Below are 17781 nucleotides of genomic sequence, written 5' to 3'. Positions count from 1 at the left end.
AACTCTTCTCCGTATATAAAAAGAAATGAGATGCCACCATGGACATAGGTACCAAGAAACAGGGGAAGGGAGAAAGAAAAAACAACAGAGAAATAAAAAAGGCATTAAGTCAGCAAACCGCAGAGGATAAACACAGTCAAAATATCTGAAAAAAATAGGAATTAGCTGACTGAACCTCTAAGAAAATATTCTCATACAAATATTGCACTTACAATTTAAAAAGTCTTACAGATTAATTCAGGGAACTTTTAGACTAGCATATATATTTTCAAGTAAGACAGCAATTTAGTTAAAACAGCCATTAAAACACAAGAAAAAGACACACAGATCACAGGTAGAATTTATTCTCTGCAGCTTCAGCAATCACAAATCTGATACAATTCTTAATGCACCGTAATAAAACTAAAGGCGAAATGGTTTATATGAATTTTCAGAAAGATATCTGGTGTAATTAAATAGCTGTGCTACAAGGGGCAATCTTTTCAGGAACCTGGACAGAAATGGATTAGAAATAAACAGTACATTTTTCTTTGTAGAAAGCTGAACAGGTAAGAACACATCATTCTGACATGTGTTAATCACCAGAAAAGGAGGTATCAGAGAAGTGACAAACCTGCGAATAGCGCAAAAATGTGCAGGTAAGTCTAGGCCAGAGATTCAGATACACCTAACTAGCCTAAAAGAATGAGAAACACAACAGCAGGGAAAAGTCAATATTGACAAATGCAATGCACTCAAGTACTTAACTGGCTTATAAATTAATGGTATTGACTCAAAAAGAGATTTGGGTATTAGTCTCCAAGTTCAGTACTTTTAGGCCATGAGGAGGAATGATAAAGTTAAAAAAAAGAAAAAAAGTAAGAATTTATGTGAGAAAACAAAGTAACTCAAAAAATATTTTTGTTCTTATATAAATAAAAAACTGAATACACATGGCATGTTATTGACAAAAGTATTACCACAAAAAAAGACTTCAAGAACTCATAACTCAAACCATAATTGTGGTGTACATACTTGTGAGGGGAAAAGAAAATCTAAAAAAATGGAGTTGTTGCTTTCAGGGAAGAAATTAATAAAAGGTATTATGAGGATAACTTCCAAAATAACAAAAATAGTTTGCAAACTTCTGTTTGAAAGAAGAAGCTCCAATAACTTTGGAGATACACCCTAGGCCCTGTGAGGAAAGTTTCAAACGTGCCCTTTGCCTCAGCAGCAAACAAAGCATCCTGATGGCCAAAGGCAAGGCAGATCTCCAAGCAGCCTGGACCCTGGTTAAGGACAAACTCCATGGTGAAGGGGGAAAGCTGAGCTGATCCCTTTGCCAGCACCAGTGCGAAAATAACACGCTATGGAGATCGCTCTTGACTTGTTTGAGACCAGGGACCCAGCAGCTGGGGAAGGGCACCCACTCCTTCCCTTTCTGTTCAGTTAAGTACTTGGCATTTGAATGGAAAATAACTCAGCCCAGAACAGCAGCATGATTACATCTGATTCTTTAACTGTATACACAGAAACCTACAAAAAGATACTTGCCATTTTCAAAAGCTCGTAAGTTAGAGCATCCAGCCTATACTATGATTTTCCTTTGCAAGTGATTTCCAGTACTGTTTGGTATCATAGCTGAAGAAAGTAGTCACAGAAAAATGTTAAAAATATTAGTAATATTGCACAGCACAATATATAGTGATTTAACATACAATAGCTACAGTGTTTCACCTGCAAAGGTATACGTGCACACATGTTTATTTTTCAGTGCACTCAGTACTATCCCATTTAATCTGAATATCTAATGATTAATTTCAAACCTAATTTTAATCACAATCTCTTCTACACCACAGTATGTCACAGTTAAGGACAACTCCCTTAAAAATGCAATAAATTATCATATACAGTTCTACATTTAAATCTATGTCACAGCACAGAACACCCCTGGTGCCTTGAATAAGTAAAGATTTTTTCAGCATAGCACGGTAATATGAAACCACTCCTTAAGAAAGGAAACAAAAAGCATCTTCATTAAACGTGTCTCTTACAAGTAAAGAACTACAACAGAAAAGCAGAGAGTTTTAAAAAAATTATATTACTGCAGTATTGGAATTTTAGCATTCGTTTTGCAAATATCTGAAACAACCACAAACACAATCTTTTCCCCCCAGAGAACCTGGGAAAAAGAAAGATTTATGCTTCCTTGACAAGTTTTAAACAGCCAAGTCCAGAAGATGAACAGACAGAGTGAGCAGTTTCTGTCTAGAAAACCTTCATTCACATTTTAAACAAATCATTAACCTATTCATAGCCTTTCTTGAGAAATAAAAACAAACACGTTATGAAAACACAGAAAAAATATAGGAAAACAAGCTGTGTTATTTTTTTTTAAATCTGAAATGAAAAATAAAGAAAAATTAAGAATAAAACTGAACAGACAATATAATTTCTACAAGTCAGGAACACTGTATAAACCCTGTTCACCAAGGAAAAACACTTTCTACTAACTGCTGTCATCTATGAGACAATGGAGAAAATTTAAGCTGATTTACTTGGTAGTTATACATTTATATTTATACATTTATATATTTATACATTTATTAAAAAGTGCTTAGACAAAGAGATAAGTACTCTTCTTTGAAGAAATATGTGCTGATAAAATTTAAATAAATAAACAGGTACTTTGGCTAAGGCTTTGCATACTCTTACTCACTGACTCCAAGCCAAATTAAAATCATTAGAACTTCAAAAAGCCAGGTAATCATTCAGGAGAAGTGGAATCTGGTGTTTACCAGCCACATCTTTTCTGATCAACTTGCAATGCTTATCACTACGCAATCCAACAGAATCGAACCCAGATGCACTCCAAGGCAGTCGTACCAGTGGAACTTGATACAGAAAAGCCAGAGAAGCTTGTAGCTGGTGAAATCAGATCAGCAGGGAGATTTTGGAGGACACACAGAGGAGCATTTGACTCTGAATCAGACTGGGATTTCATCATAGACTTTAACGCAGGTATTGAGAGAGAGGGATTTTGTACAAATCATTCAACTTTTCAGGTCCTCACTCTGACTTTTTATAAAATACACCAAATCAAGACTCATAATCATTCTGTGGTAGCTAACTGTCTGTGAAATACTTAGACAGTCCATAGTAAACAAACACAAAAAAGCTATATAAACCTAAAGTGGTTATACATAAACCAGGGCCAGATTCTCCAGGCTCTTGTACCGGCAGCTTCTTTTACCTTCCCTGCACTGTTCTTGCCTTTGAAGCACCACCTTTAAGACTTCAACAGCATTGTCTCAAGTGAAAGAACAGTAACAGTACAAAACTGGCTGCTGGCGATCATGCAAAAGAAAGCATGCAGAAAATTCTTTTTCAATGGAATTTGCTCACCTCCCTGAGTAAGGTGAAACCACTCTTTACCTATAGCTATCCTCAAGCAGCAATACAGACACATCTTAAGTTCAAAGAGAGCTCAAATGATACATTCTTCTTAAGTAAAATCCTTGCATGCCACCTAATTCTACTCCATCTTAATGTTCATCCTGGTTGAATAGTTTGAGGTAGTGACTTCTCATCCCAGTTGTGATCTTTTCAGAAATACAAGCAACACATTGGATAGAAAACAACATAGATTTGAACAGCAATTTGTTTGATAATTGAGGTACGGAATAACACAGAAAGTGTGAGATAAAAATATGGCAGGGAAGGACAGAACAGACAAGAAGTATTTGATCTTGACTGACCTGCAATGGCAAACATGCAAAGAGTATTAGCCATTTAAATGTGTTGTTTATGTTAACTCTAGCTAGCACAGGAGTATTTGCCTATGCCACAAAAATGTTGCTGAACTAAATTTGGGCGAGATTTGACAACTACATTTTGCCTCAGTTATAAGCTATGAAGGTACCCACCCCCATCACTTTGCCTAGGTCACTCCCCAAGCCCCAAAACTCTGCAGTATTTCCATTCCACAGGCTCACAATTTAATGTATTAACCAAGACAAAAAAAAAAGCAGAGGAAGGAAGAGAAAAAAGGAAAACATAAAATGGTGAAAAAGAAATCAGAGATCCATTTCACAAAGAAAAGAGAGAAATGAACAATGAGGATACTATATCAAGAGAATCCAGTTTCCAGCAGAGACCTATGCAGCAGATGATCACTGCCACTAATCTATATTGTTTCATTGTACAGGACTTTGGAAACACAAGCACTCATTTTGTAAGTGAATTTTACAATCTTATTTGTGGATTAATATATGTAAAAGAAGTGTCATTAGCCACAGAAAGAACACAGGCCTTTAAAAATGCTGTAACAAACACCACATACTTACAGCTATCCATAGACACAAAAAAAGAAAGTTCTAAATATTGCGTTTTCTAACTTTCAGCAACAAAGGCAGACAAACCAAGTGAACAATAGTTATAAAACACTCTGAGAAAAAAAACAGTCCAAGGTTGGAAGTGTTCAGCAACAGAGGAGGGGAACATGGGAATTTATTTCAATTATTATTGAGGAATGACTAGTACTCTTATTCACGTTCATATTCACCATAAAGCCAGAGGGGAAATGAGACATTTAAGAGTTGATCATAAATGTTTTTATTTCCTATTCAAAAGGAAAATAATTCAAGCAAATTATCTCCTTGGGAATACATCTGATTTAATTTAGACTTGGAGAAGACATCACCAAACAACAAAATTATTATTAAATTTCAAAACTCTGCTAGGAGTACAACTTTGAACAATGTTTTCCTCAGAGAGCATACATCAAGATGATCTTCAATAAAGTCCTGGGAAGAGGAGAATATTCAGGAGATGCTTCTGGTTACATCATATTATAAGAAATATATTTACCCAAGACAATACAAAGCTTTGTGGGAAAGAGTCAACAGCCTGTGCTTCAGTTGGCATTAAGTTCAGATGCAAGTATGTTCTGTCTCTTCCATCTCATCACGGTTTGTCAAAACAGACTAGAAACATGTAAATACTTCTCTAAAGAATAATTTATAAATATCGACCTATCTAAACATATTGTGAACATTGAGAAGGCTACAAATATAACTCAGAAACCATTTTAAAGTTTTCTTTTCTTTTCAAAGTCCTTCCCTCTTCCCTTTTTTTTTTCAGCTGCCTTTTATTTTTTGTTTTGACTTTTTTAAGTTTTCAGGTTTAATCAAAGCAATCCCCAAGTTCCTTCAGGGTTCCGACACAAATTACTCTCCCAGTCACTCCAGACAAATTTGGTGCCAAATAATATATATTTCATGTATCAGGCAAACAAAACAGAGCACACTTAGGCACTTACCTTATTAAAATCTGAATTCTCATTTTCAAACTTTTAAAATATTTCACTTCAAAAGAGCTTAACTGAGCTGTAACAATGCCAAACCTACCTGCCACTGGGATTCCACATCTACCCCCACCCCCAACCTTACCCTGATTCACAGAAAAGGAAACTTCACACATCTTGTTCTGCAATCAGAAATAGTGCATTTCTTTAAACTGAAATTATTCTTCAGCTATAACTTCAGGAAAATTGAGCATGCAGCACTGCCTGGTAAATTGCTGTACATGAGTTTTCTTTGTTTCTTGTAGAGATTTAAAAATCTTCTTTTCCTCCAACTGATGGCATGCCACTGTAAGCAGGTTGGAATGTTATGGGAAAAATATCAATTATGTATGTAGTAATGAGACTTATTCTACTGATAATCATTTCATATTAGCTCCTTCTGTATCTTGTTGGAGAAAGCAGCCTGTTAACCATGCACTGCAAATGTCTCTTGTATTGCAGTTTTCTCACGTCAAAACATCTATATCACTGTAAGTTCAACCCTTGCCTGAGAGATCATGAAGGGACCTCATGCCAGTATTTACCAAAAACTGTATGTGCTGACAAAACTCTTTCCTGGTCAATCAACAATGATTTTTTCCAACACTGTAAAGCCACATTTCTCAATTGGGATTCTCAACTGGCTCAAAGGTGGCCCTAAAGTTATAGAAGATACTCTTCAGTTTAAGAAATGCCACTTTTAAATAAGCATTTGAGGGTCTTAAAAAGTTAGATAAGCTACAATGATATTATAATTTTCAAGGGGTTAAGGAATATTACTGCAGATGACTGAGCATGTCTCTTGGTTTTATCAGTTTCTGATGACAAGGAACTTGTGGCTCAGCTGCCATGCATGCAGTTTCACCTTATCAGAAACTCTGATCAGAGCACCAGCCACCAGCATGACCTGTACTGATATGGTTTTAAAAAGTAATACAGTATTTCTGAGAGAGCAAAAGATGTGTTAGTATTTTTATCATGGTCTAGATTCCATACCATTGTCTTCAATGAAACATGATCCGACCATCCTGTTCTTATACTGACGGTAACACATTCACATACAAATGCCTGACAGAATGAAAAATCAAGGTTCATCAAACATCAGCTTCACTTCCTGGAGAAATTCAAATCCAGCCCTTTGTCTGAATGCTCCCAGCTGAAGTACTGCCTTAGTAATTAGTTTTTTTTTATTTAGGCAAAAAGAAGAATCTTGTTGGGCAGCCCTCTTGAAATGGGAACAGCTTTTAAGAACTCAAAGATGCCAAGGTTTTGGAGAGGTGTGGCTTAAAACTGGCAAAGAGGATCAACAATTCTAGTATATTTTTAAGTTCATTGGGATTTTGACTAATTTTAGAGACAGCTGGGCAAGGTATGATATTTACTACTATGGTAGACACTTTTCAGCTGACAAGACTTGCTCTGATACACAATTATGACAAAGCTCAGTATTTTATGCAAAACGTGGCCTAAGGATCATTACAATATCTTTATTTAATGGTAAAGGTGCACTCAGCTTTGAAAGCTATGTTTTCACTGTTGATATTTGTAAAACTCAATTATTAAATTCCAAGAAAGAATATGGAAGGATCTGATTTTCTCTTGTGGTTTGATAAATATCAACTCAGTTTCAGAAGACCTGAGAACAGTGGAAACTGCTTGTTCCGAATCAAAACAAAACTAACAATTTTTGAAAAATAATTTGCTAAATGCTCAGCTCTTCCAGAAACTCTGAAAAATCTTCAGTTAACAAAAGAAAGGAGAAATCTAAGGGTTCTCAGGCTCTCCACTCTCCATGCAGGTCCAGTTCCATGAGTACCCTTCATATTCTTCTGATTTCTTTACCCAAGGGACTTTGGTCCCACAACACAGCTGTGATTTTTCTTAGACTGAATAACAAAAATAGTAAATTTAGTTCTAATACTCCCTACTCCATATTTTCAAGACAGAGGTTAAGTCAAAAAAGGAGTTTTATTAGGGTTTATTAGTTTATTAGTGTTAGCAAGTGCACCAATATGAATGTAGCAATTTGACTGTGAATTACTGCATTCAGATCCAGGAGGTACTTTAAGGTTTTTATGAAGAATTAGATTGCTTAGTTGCAAAAATTTGGCATCCATTCTAGCTACTATAACCCATTAAGCTCCCTTTATAGTCTTTTAACAGAACAGACTTCAATAGTACAAGTATAATATCCAATATTTCACCATTCTCCTGATACTGGGTTAATAAAAGGTCAAACCCCCTTTTAGCATTGTGTTACAGTCCCACACGCACATACCTGAACTTGAGAGTCAACACTAGTGGTAGCACACACAGTTTTCACAAAGAACTGTGCTACAGCTAGGATTGCAAGTTTCTGTATCTTGTGACTTACATAATCCCCCATGAACAGAATGTCAAGATTTACTGTAAAACACATTCATTATCCAGCAATGATATTTAAATAAGAGGGAAAAACCCCACCAAAATAAGAGTCCAAAGGTCACAACATTTATTACTTTAAGTATTACTAATTTGTAGCACCACTACATTCCTACATTCTCCACATCTCCACCTGAAGCTGGGCCACTACAGCAAAAGCTCACATGAAGGTATCAAGACAGAGGTATGAAACATGGTGCCTGATTTATGAGGCCCAGACGTTCCACAATGGGAAACACAGCATCAGAAAAACAAGAATCACTGAATGGGAGAGGCTTACCATAAAGATGTGGGAAGCAATTTCCTATTGACCAAAAATCAACTCAGGTCTGGCTGTGAAGTATACTGTATTGTTACCCTGAACATTAGTCATTTCAGGATGCACCCATAACAGGTTTTCCCATAAATAAATCAAATCTCTTCCCATGATTCTCTCATCAAAAACTTCCTATTTGAATGACAGTTTTTAATTACTAGATCAAGTTCTGCTCGCATAAAGAGTTTCCATTTCAAAGAAGTATTGCACTGATATGAAAACTCTCTATGAAGAAACATCTTTGTCACTGGAAGATGCACAAGTTTTGTCTACTCTGTGGCTTTCCTCTAGAGGCCACACCACAGCATATCCAGCAAACAACGGCATCTTGCCAGATACATATACTTTACTTGCTACTGAACATCTATGTCCCTGGATGAGGCTCCATTTCTCTATGCTTCTGTTTTCTTCTCTGCAAAAACAGTTTCTAATAATATTTCTCAACCTGGAGAAGGAAGCAGAGAGGAGAGGGAAGAATTGGTGACAGAGATTTTATGAGATCCCACTGGAACTCTTGGGAGTGGTGCATCTTGGCTGCCCCAGGCTTCAGATGCAATTTATGTAAAATGTCCTTGCCCCTTTATGGTGAGGACAGGACAGGGAAGCAGCTGTTGTGGGGAAGCTATGTGGAATAAGGGGCCAATGAAGCAAGCCTGAGCTGAGCTTCTGCCAGGATTTGCCATCATGGAAAAGGTAACTGCAGCATTCATCCTATCCTCCCCTTCTGCCAAGGAACAGAGTGACTGCCTGTGCTAAAACGGGTACTACTAGCACCTGACGGGAGGAGTCACAACTTAGTTTCTCAAAGTAATGAAGAAAAAGGAATGAGAAAGTATCCTATTAGATGTTGGAGCAGCACATAGTGAAGAAAAAAAAAAGGGCTTGAAAACCACTGGATTATAATTTTATGGTAGTATTATTTGATGGTCTGACTTAACAAGTCTTTCCAACTTTGGTTCCAAAGATTGTATGAATACTTCCCTATCTCACCCAGGTGTTTGAAGTTTAATTAATTAATGTTTATAAAGAGCATTACAATTTCCAGATGAAAGGTCCTATGCAAGTGCAATGTAGTATTACTCATTGAGGTGATTGGGTTAGAGAGTATCACATTACACAATACAGCTCTTCCCTCAGTGATTTTAAGTGTTTGAAGTTCTGATAAAATATGTTTATCACTAAGAAAGATATAATGGAAATACTCTTAAGGCGTGACCTGGATTATGAAAGCAATGGTATGGTTTTGGGAATGGAACAAACGAGAATTAAAACAACTCCTGAGGCCAGATTTGTCTACAGTTGCATAAAATATATTGTTCTTCCTTTTCTCCCCTCTTCCAGTAGGCTTTTCTTCTCTTCTAAAATAGAACCGGTTATTACGACGGGTGTGAGCAGACATGCAACAGTTCACATTCAGTTCCTATTTCCATACTCATCCAACTTGAAATTTTCTCATGACTTTCACAAAATTATTTTCTGTTCTCAATTTTACTTTATTTTTTTAATGTTTGGATTAACCCTAAGGGCAAACAGTTTCTTTTTGGAAAGTTCTACTTTAAACAACAATTCAACTGAATTAAATCAAAACCTTGTGGACAACACAAGGCTGGAGAGTGCAGTCAACATACTCAAGACACGGCTGACATTCAAAACTATTAAGATCTAGACAGGCTAAAGGAATAGATCAGCATGACACTCAATAACAGCAGATGCAACGTCCTGAAACGGGAATGGACCAACCCCTTGCCTCAGTACCAGCTGGCAAGTAACTACCTGAGCATCAGCTGTGCTGAAAAGGAGGTGGTGGTTGTAGTATTCAGGAAACTGAACGGGAGTGCCATGGGTATCAACAGGAGCGCAGATCAAAGGAATTGCTTCATTCAGTTGCTCATCAGATCAAATCTGGAATACAGTGACCAGCTTTGACCCCTCACTACAAGAAAGGGAAAGTTAAACTTGAGCAAGTTTGAAATAAGGTTACCAGGGTCTCCAGTGTACTGGAGCACTTGACCTGTGAGGAGAGGCTGATAGTGCAGGGGATGACCCTGAGACTAGCTCAGTTGGTTAAAACTTGGTTGTAATAATGCCAAGGTCATGGGTTCGATCCCCTGTGTGGGCCACTGACTTAAGAGTTGGACTCGATGATCCTTGTGGGTCCCTTTCAACTCAGAATAGTCTGTGATTCTGTGTTCACCCTGGGGAACTGATGGCCTCAGAGGTCTTAACAGCAACCTTCCCATATCTACTAAGAAGTTACTAAGAAGACAGAAGCAGGCTCTTTAGTGAGATGCATAGTGGGAAAACAAGAAACAACTGCCATAAATGGAAGGGAGGCTTTCACTGGATATAAGGAAAAGAAGATTTCATGGCAGGTAATTCAGCACTGGGGCAGGTTGCCCAGAGAGATGGTGGAATCTTCATTTTTCAAGGTTTCCAAAACTCAAATGGAAAAAGCCCTGTGTAACCTGATCTGAAATTAGTGCTGACCCTGCTTTGAGCAGGAGGTTCTTTTCGATCTGATTCAGTGCAAAGGGAGGGAAGTGCTAAGTTAAGTACACTTATTCAGGAACGGGCTTGAACTTTTGTGATTGAGTTCAGAGTGTTGAACAAACCTGCTCAAAATTTGTTTAAAAATAATTTCATTCATTATTTGTCAAAAGCAGCTAATTTTCCAGCTGCCAGGTTCTATCTTTGTTCTTCCTCCCTCATGTTCTAAAACTTAGCAAACAACAGAGATTTGGGACGGCTTGATGAATGAAGGCATTATTGCACCTAGAGGTTTCAGTTAAAGGAGAAACAAACCTAGGATTTTTAATAATACCAGCTAATGGAATAGCAATGTACTTTGACCATTTCTGACTCATAAAAAGGAATCTGCATCAAGTTAAATTCGTGCATTACTAAAACATACTACTGACTAACCAAATCATACAACATACTGAAAAGCTTTCTTTAGTTGAGTCTTCTCAAAGTCTGTGATATTGAAGTAAACAATTGATTTTCCATAAATGCTGTTTTCATTGTTAATAATCCTCATTTATTAATAGTTAGTCTTCTAGAGGAATATTCTTTTCCCTGGCATTTTTAACATGTTATTCTTCCAAAATTCGGCTATATTCCCACAAGGAGTTACATGCCTGAGTAAACCAAGTAATTAAAGTGTAACAAAAGCACACCTGCCATAACTGATCATTCTATGTATGTGATTGTACTTTTGATTTATACCAAAACAGAATCAATAACTGAATAAGGATGTCAAGAAAATAGGTTTGTTATGAAGTCACACGTTAGTTTCCTTATTTCTATCCTATGCTTTTCACTTTCCTCTTTTCTAGAGAAACTATAGAAATCTGTAAGAAGATCAATATGGAGCAACATAAAAAGATGAAAAATGTTCAAGTGTTACTACTGATTGAAGTCTCAAAGACACATCTTCTTGCTAATCTGTTTCTTAATACTCTAAAGAGATAAAAGGCATTCACAAAAGACTATTAGATAATTAGGAAACCAGAAATATTAATAGTGGCTAAACTGAAACAACTTAAGGGAATAATAATGTACAGACTCTAGAAATGAAGTAGAGTGGCTACGTAGCTGGAAATTATCCTGAGCAGTTTTGGGAAAAGGGCAATTTCTATACTTTGCTCCAATGATTTTTGGCAAAAAACATCAATAAAACATTGCAACTTTATGATACAAAAGGTAAAACTACGAAATCATCTTCGTGGAAAGAGCATTCTGTGCATAACATGCTTATGGTAGTTCAATGAACCAAAGAAATCCCTGTGGACAGCTAACAAACACATACAGCTATTAATTAGGTCACAGTTGTTTCCTCACAAATCTTTTGTTCACTTTAGTTGTAGAAAACACCAACACATCCATTAAACCTGTAGGGAGGCATTCACCAGTGAAGAAAATATTTATTTATTATACATTAAATGCTTGCAATTATATGACTACTTATGGCAGTTCTTCTGGTTTCTCTCTTTGTAAGTAAACTATAATCACTCAGCTCACCATCTCTTCTACTCCTCAGAACACCACTGACCTCAGTACTTGCAATTGTCTCAACCACGTTAACTCTTATCAAAGATTTTAAAATGTTTTGAACACCCAGTAAAAAAAAAAAAGGAATGATTTACTATGCTTCACTTGCATAAAATAGAAGTTGAAGCAGGTAATTTGTGCTTGAAGCCCAGTTAAATCTGAGTTCCATTTATGAACACAGTTTGCCCACTATATCAGTTACTTCATTAACTGGTTATGAAGAAAATACTTGCAAAGGGCTCATATTCTTGCAGAAATTTGTAAAATTGCAGGCTACACATTGTTTCAAGGATATAAACCAGCCCAATTTCATGAGAGCTTAGGGAACACCATTGCCTCTATGAAAATAATCAGCAAGTGTTTCCTAATTTTTATGTGTCTGCAATGCACCAGAGGGCAGACAAGATGGAAGACAGGGTGTACCACTGATCTGTTTATAACAAAAATGGCAGAGGCTGCTGGATTGGTAGTGCTTCATCTCTTCTGTTTGAACCTCGCTTTAGAAAGCTGACCATGTTCATTACCTCACCAGTCTAGTTCCACTTCTCCCATCATTACCTTTGCCCCATGGCAGCTGCTGCCTCCTCACCTCCCTGTCTCCTGCCCCAGAACCTCCACCACTTCCTCCTCACACATCCCACACCAACTATTGTCACTGCCTTCCTCAGCCCACCGAGACTGAATTAATAAACCTGACTGAATCCAGCTTCCTCTGTCCAGAACCCCTTAGGTGTGTCTTCACAGGCTCCCAGTACTGGCAGAGTTTATTTGCTCTGCTGCTGCTCCTCACCTGCAATGGGTTCATGCCTTGCAGGTCAGAAAGCCAGAGAATATAAGTCTTTTCAAGTCATTATGTCTAGAGCTTTATGAGTCGCTAAGCACAGCACCAAGGATAAATAGGTTAACTAGGATAAGTCTAAAGTATGACTTAAACCCCTACTACCCACTTTTGGATCAAAATTAAGAAGGCAGAGTCATAACATTATTCTTCTTCAGGAAAGAAAAAAAAAAACAGTTAACTGTCTTACCATTATCCTATCACTGTCAATAATGGTGTTCAAGCGGTGTGCAATGGTCAGCACTGTGCAGTGAGCAAAGGTTTCACGGATCGTCTTTTGAATTAACTCATCTGTTCTGAAACACAGCAAGAGCAATGCAGACAAAAATAAGATGGATACATGGATAACTGAATGGCAGGCAGGTTTTATGACTTCATCAAACATGACTGTATAGCAAGAAATATGCTTATAAAGTTATTACAGTGCCTCTTCCTCTTGTTACATTAGATGACTTGGAGGCATATCATGAAATACTCCAAAATCTATCATCTAATACTTGGTAAGGAGTTTCTTCTTGCAAGTAGTGCAATAGGCTTCATTTCAGAGATTAATTTCCAAGCCTTTGATTACATAAGGAACAGAGTGTCTGCCTGTGCTAAAATGGGTACTACTAGCAAGTACTAGAAGGAGGAAAATTCTGTATATTCAGGTAGTCCTACAGATTTCTACACCAAAAAAGTCAGTTATTTTCTTTGAAGCTTTATTTTGTGCAAGCAGTGAAGAAAAGTTGTTGAAAGTAAATATCCTTCATTTCAAATCAACCAAAGAACAAACACAAGACAGCCTAGAACTAAGGTTCTTGATTTCAGATGCAAAAGGCAATTAATTAAAGGAGAGGGTTGGTAAACTTAACCAGGACTGGAATAGCTCAAGAAAGAAAACTTGGCATACCCTGTAAATCAAAAGTCTTAACACACAACCCAAGGAAAGGAATAAAAGATTTCAAGTTAAAGAGTCTCTGTCTACTCTATGAATTAACCACCTAAGGAAAGGATACCAGAAGGAAACATAAGACTAGTAAAGAATACATTTGAAGCTAGAGCACAGACACAAGTACAAAGCTCAAGTGATAACTGGCACTAACAAAGCTGAGAACAGTGAAAAGGAAATAAAATTATACTGTAAGATACTTAAGACACTCAGGTGTCCTTTAGCTGTATAAACAAGCATCAAAGCAAAAGAACTGGAGCTTAGTCAAGTAACTAACTGTACAAGAGAAGCATTGACACAATCTAACTTAGAGCACACTAGTCAGGCTAAAACATGGAAACAAGATCTATAGCCCTCTCTATAGTCAGTGAAAGAAAGGGAAGAGGCATGGCTGGCAGGTGAATAGAGAACCTGAATTAGGCAGCCATCAGGTGATGAATGCCCTCTAGAGGCACTGAGAGCCCACATTGCATAGGTAGCCCTGGTTCCCAGTCTGAGCACAAAGCCAGGCCATGCGAATACTCACATGTTGCCCACCAGCCTTCAAAAAAAACAATGAGTGGTGACAACAGAGAAAGAGGCAGAGAAACCAAAATTCTAATCCAAGATGGAAGGACAACACAAAGAACTCAAAATATACTGGGGGTTAGCTGGACCAAGGAATCTCCAGCCTAGAAGTCAAGCACTTGAAGGCATGGGTCTCATTTCCAGAATTTCTATTCAAACATGAATTTGTTCTTTTATATATAATGACCGGGGAATAATAAAATGCTGCAGATACAATTGAAACAAGACAAAGAAGGTATCTGGATGCACTAGCATATTTAGGCAGACATGTCAGTTGCAACTACTTGCTTGGAAAGACTTAATTCTTCATATTGTTATAAGCAATAGGAAAATAAAATAAAATACATGGAGGAACACGTCTTCCTCTAAGCATATGTTTTTTAGACAGAAGTAGCACTCCACACTGAATCTGTCCACACACGATAAGTATTTGGTATCACTTCATGAATTACACCAAAATAATTGTTTTGATGTTACCAGGTCAGGAGACACTAGCAATAAAAAGTGAGCAGACAACTTTGGAAGAATGGGATGACTTGGAGAAATGAAATAACTGGTAAGTTTCCACAGGAGAAAATACAAGCTCATGCTCAGAAAGACTGAACATAACTTCTGTTACAAACTAAGTTGAAGCAATCAGCATGACAAAGGAATAGACAGATCCTTGCTGATGACAGGATGAATCATCATGGGGAAGGAAGATACAAACAGTTAAGTAAGAATTCTCATGCATGCTGACTGTTATCTTCATCTGAGGACAGAAATATTTGAGTTCCGTCATGAGCTTGTTCTGGGCCACAATCTGAGAAGGCTTGTTCCTTCTGCTCCTACATCCTAAAAGAAGCTAAAGGTAGGAAGCAGGAGTTCAACTCCTCTTGAACCAAGCCCAGTATGCAATCAGAGAAAGAGATAGGAGGAGTTAGGCAGGACAGAGCCAGGGGTTTAGTTCTATGTGTTACCTCCTTAAGAAAAGGAAGTTGTTCATCACGTTCCACATCACAGCAATACCAGTGCTTTCACCCCAGTGTTAATGCGTGTATATTTTTTGCTGTCTTCTCAGCAACATCTCAACAGCCTGACTACTCTTACCTTCAAAAGGAAAAAAAATCAAGGACACACATGAAAAAACTCACTATGGAGAGGCCTCATAAAGACAGCAGGATGTGTTCTCTGCAATGGTTAAAACAGCAAAGTAGAAAGAAAAAGTTCAATACTCCTTAGAATTGTGTAAAGAAGGCCTTTTTCTTTCCTTATAGCCAAGCTCAAGGTGAAGTATCCTGCAGAGCTACTACACAACACAGAGAATTACAGCTTGCTCAGAACTTGGAAAACAACTTTTTCAAAGGCTCAAAATTATTTGTAACTCACGTTATTCCTACTAATTTCTGAGAATGCCTCAGCCTAGAACATCTCTGTCCTCTGCACTCATTTATTACAATTCCTTGTATTACACATATTCTTTATAGCATTACCTCTTCCTACATTTACAATAAAAAACATTTCTCATTCTTAGACAGATACTATCAAACTATTATCTTAAACAGGTATTTCTTGAATAAAAGCTTATCACTAATAAGGAATTGCTGGCCATACTGTGGGTGTGACAAATGTTCTAAAATGAGACTACAAAGTAATCAGAAACAGACTTAACAGCTCCATCTTCAAATATCACAGTATGAAATCTCATGCAGATGTGTCTGCTGACTGGCATTTGGCTACATCCTCTCTAAGGCTCATGGTAGATCTTGGAGCACAGTTTTTGGGACAGCAGGCAGAAGCACCACCAGTAACCTCCAGGAGACTCTCAGGAAGAAGGCAGGAAAGGCACGAAAATCTAAAAGACCACGATAAGCATCTCTATATGGAATAATGTGCTGACAGAGTGGAGACTATATCATGTACCAATTAAAGCTAGAAAAGTACCAAAGGAAACATCATTTCTGCCCCTTTCTTCAGGGCATATATGGACCCTTGTGGTGCCTACCCACACAGAACAAGTGGCCAGGTAAGTGCCAAGTGATTTCATCACCCACCTCGGTAGATCAAACCCCATCATCTTTCAGGCACATTAAAAACCAAAGACGCAACACAAATACCAAAACCAGGGCTGCTTGATGACAAAAACTCAACCCTAATCTGTTTATATAAAAATGGGAACCACGATACTCCCTATTGCAAGGAACAGTACCATAAGAAAGCATGAAATGGTGGTATAGCTGTCCCACAGGCACGAGAGGTTGAGGACCTAACACCAAGTTTCCCAGGAACCCAAGATCAGGTGTAACCTGAATTAGTTGACTGTGTAAAAAGAAAACTATCTAAAGAGCAAGAATAAATATGATCTAAATAAGAAGCAACCAAGCTGCTGAAAAGAACACTGGATAAGTCATTATCTTCTGCCTGATATCCTCCTGGGATTGTCCTGGAAGCGTATCTCACACTACACAATTCCTGAGTGACTTTAGATAATTTCTCCAAAAGAGAAAGAGTTACAGATAGCAGTTAGATGTTAACAAAAGGTTAAACCTTACAAGGTTAAGCTGGGTAATGAACTGAACTATGTGTAATGGCTGTTTTTACAAGACTCAGTGAACACCCCATGTAAAAATGGGGCAGTGGTCTGGTCCCTGAAAGTTTTGTCCTCTGTAAGCAGTAAAAATACAAGTTAATGCATAATACCGCAGTCAGTGAATAGAAAGCTTAGTAAGTTAAACGAAGTCAGTATTTTAAAAAAGCCGCAATTACTGACAATTTTGTTTCAGTGTATCACCAAAGCAACTACAGAAAGGTTTTCAGCTCTTTTGCTCCAGATTTCACACAACTTTCCTGAACAGTTCAACTACTTTAAAATTACTCTATTCTTCAGGGTAAGAATGGACCAAGATGATAAAATCAAATTAAATGTCAGTTGGTCATCACATAAAACATGCAAGTAGTCAGATTTAGGGCAATCTTCTTTATGGCAACCTTCTCTTCCCCCTCACAAGAGTGCTGACACACAGAGCCAGGTGGTAGCTATGAGCAGCAAGGAGGGAAATAAGGGTACATATGGGAGCTGGAATATGTAAGAAAGAGGAAGATGAACTCCAAATTCCTTCCTTTCACTCCCAGCAGCAGGTAAGAATGGCCTAGCTGAGCTGGAGAAACAGGGTGGGGAGACTCCTCAGCCCTGGGGAAGGAATCGTGCCCACCTCTCACCCTGCTGTCCCATCCACTGCCTCATATCACCTCACCCTTCCTTGTCTTCTTCCCACCCCCAAACCCTGTCTTCTCACACCTGCTTCCAAGCTGAGCTGCAGAAGGGACATGGTGGCAGCTGCAGCAAAGAGATTAAG

At 37.8% G+C, this 17781-nt stretch overlaps 1 protein-coding gene across 3 annotated transcripts in view; it reads right to left on the bottom strand.

Moving 5' to 3' along the window:
* ABCC4 (ATP binding cassette subfamily C member 4 (PEL blood group)) overlaps positions 1-17781 on the bottom strand; it is a 145916-nt gene that overhangs the window by 9827 nt on the left and 118308 nt on the right. The window contains exons 29-30 of one of the 3 annotated variants that reach the window (XR_011697161.1): positions 13139-13244; positions 1534-1620 (exon numbers count right to left, since the gene is read on the bottom strand). Coding sequence is in view for 2 of the 3 variants with exons in the window: in XM_071549439.1 (XP_071405540.1) it covers positions 13139-13244 (106 nt within the window). In the remaining variant the exon portion in view is untranslated. Of the gene's footprint in view, positions 1-1533; positions 1621-13138; positions 13245-17781 lie in introns of those variants that run through there. The other 2 variants (XM_071549439.1, XM_071549453.1) reach the window with 2 other exon arrangements.

This window comes from Pithys albifrons, chromosome 1 (assembly GCF_047495875.1).
Source record: "Pithys albifrons albifrons isolate INPA30051 chromosome 1, PitAlb_v1, whole genome shotgun sequence".
NCBI lineage: Eukaryota > Metazoa > Chordata > Aves > Passeriformes > Thamnophilidae > Pithys > Pithys albifrons.
This window is presented reverse-complemented; position numbering and strand designations above follow the sequence as displayed.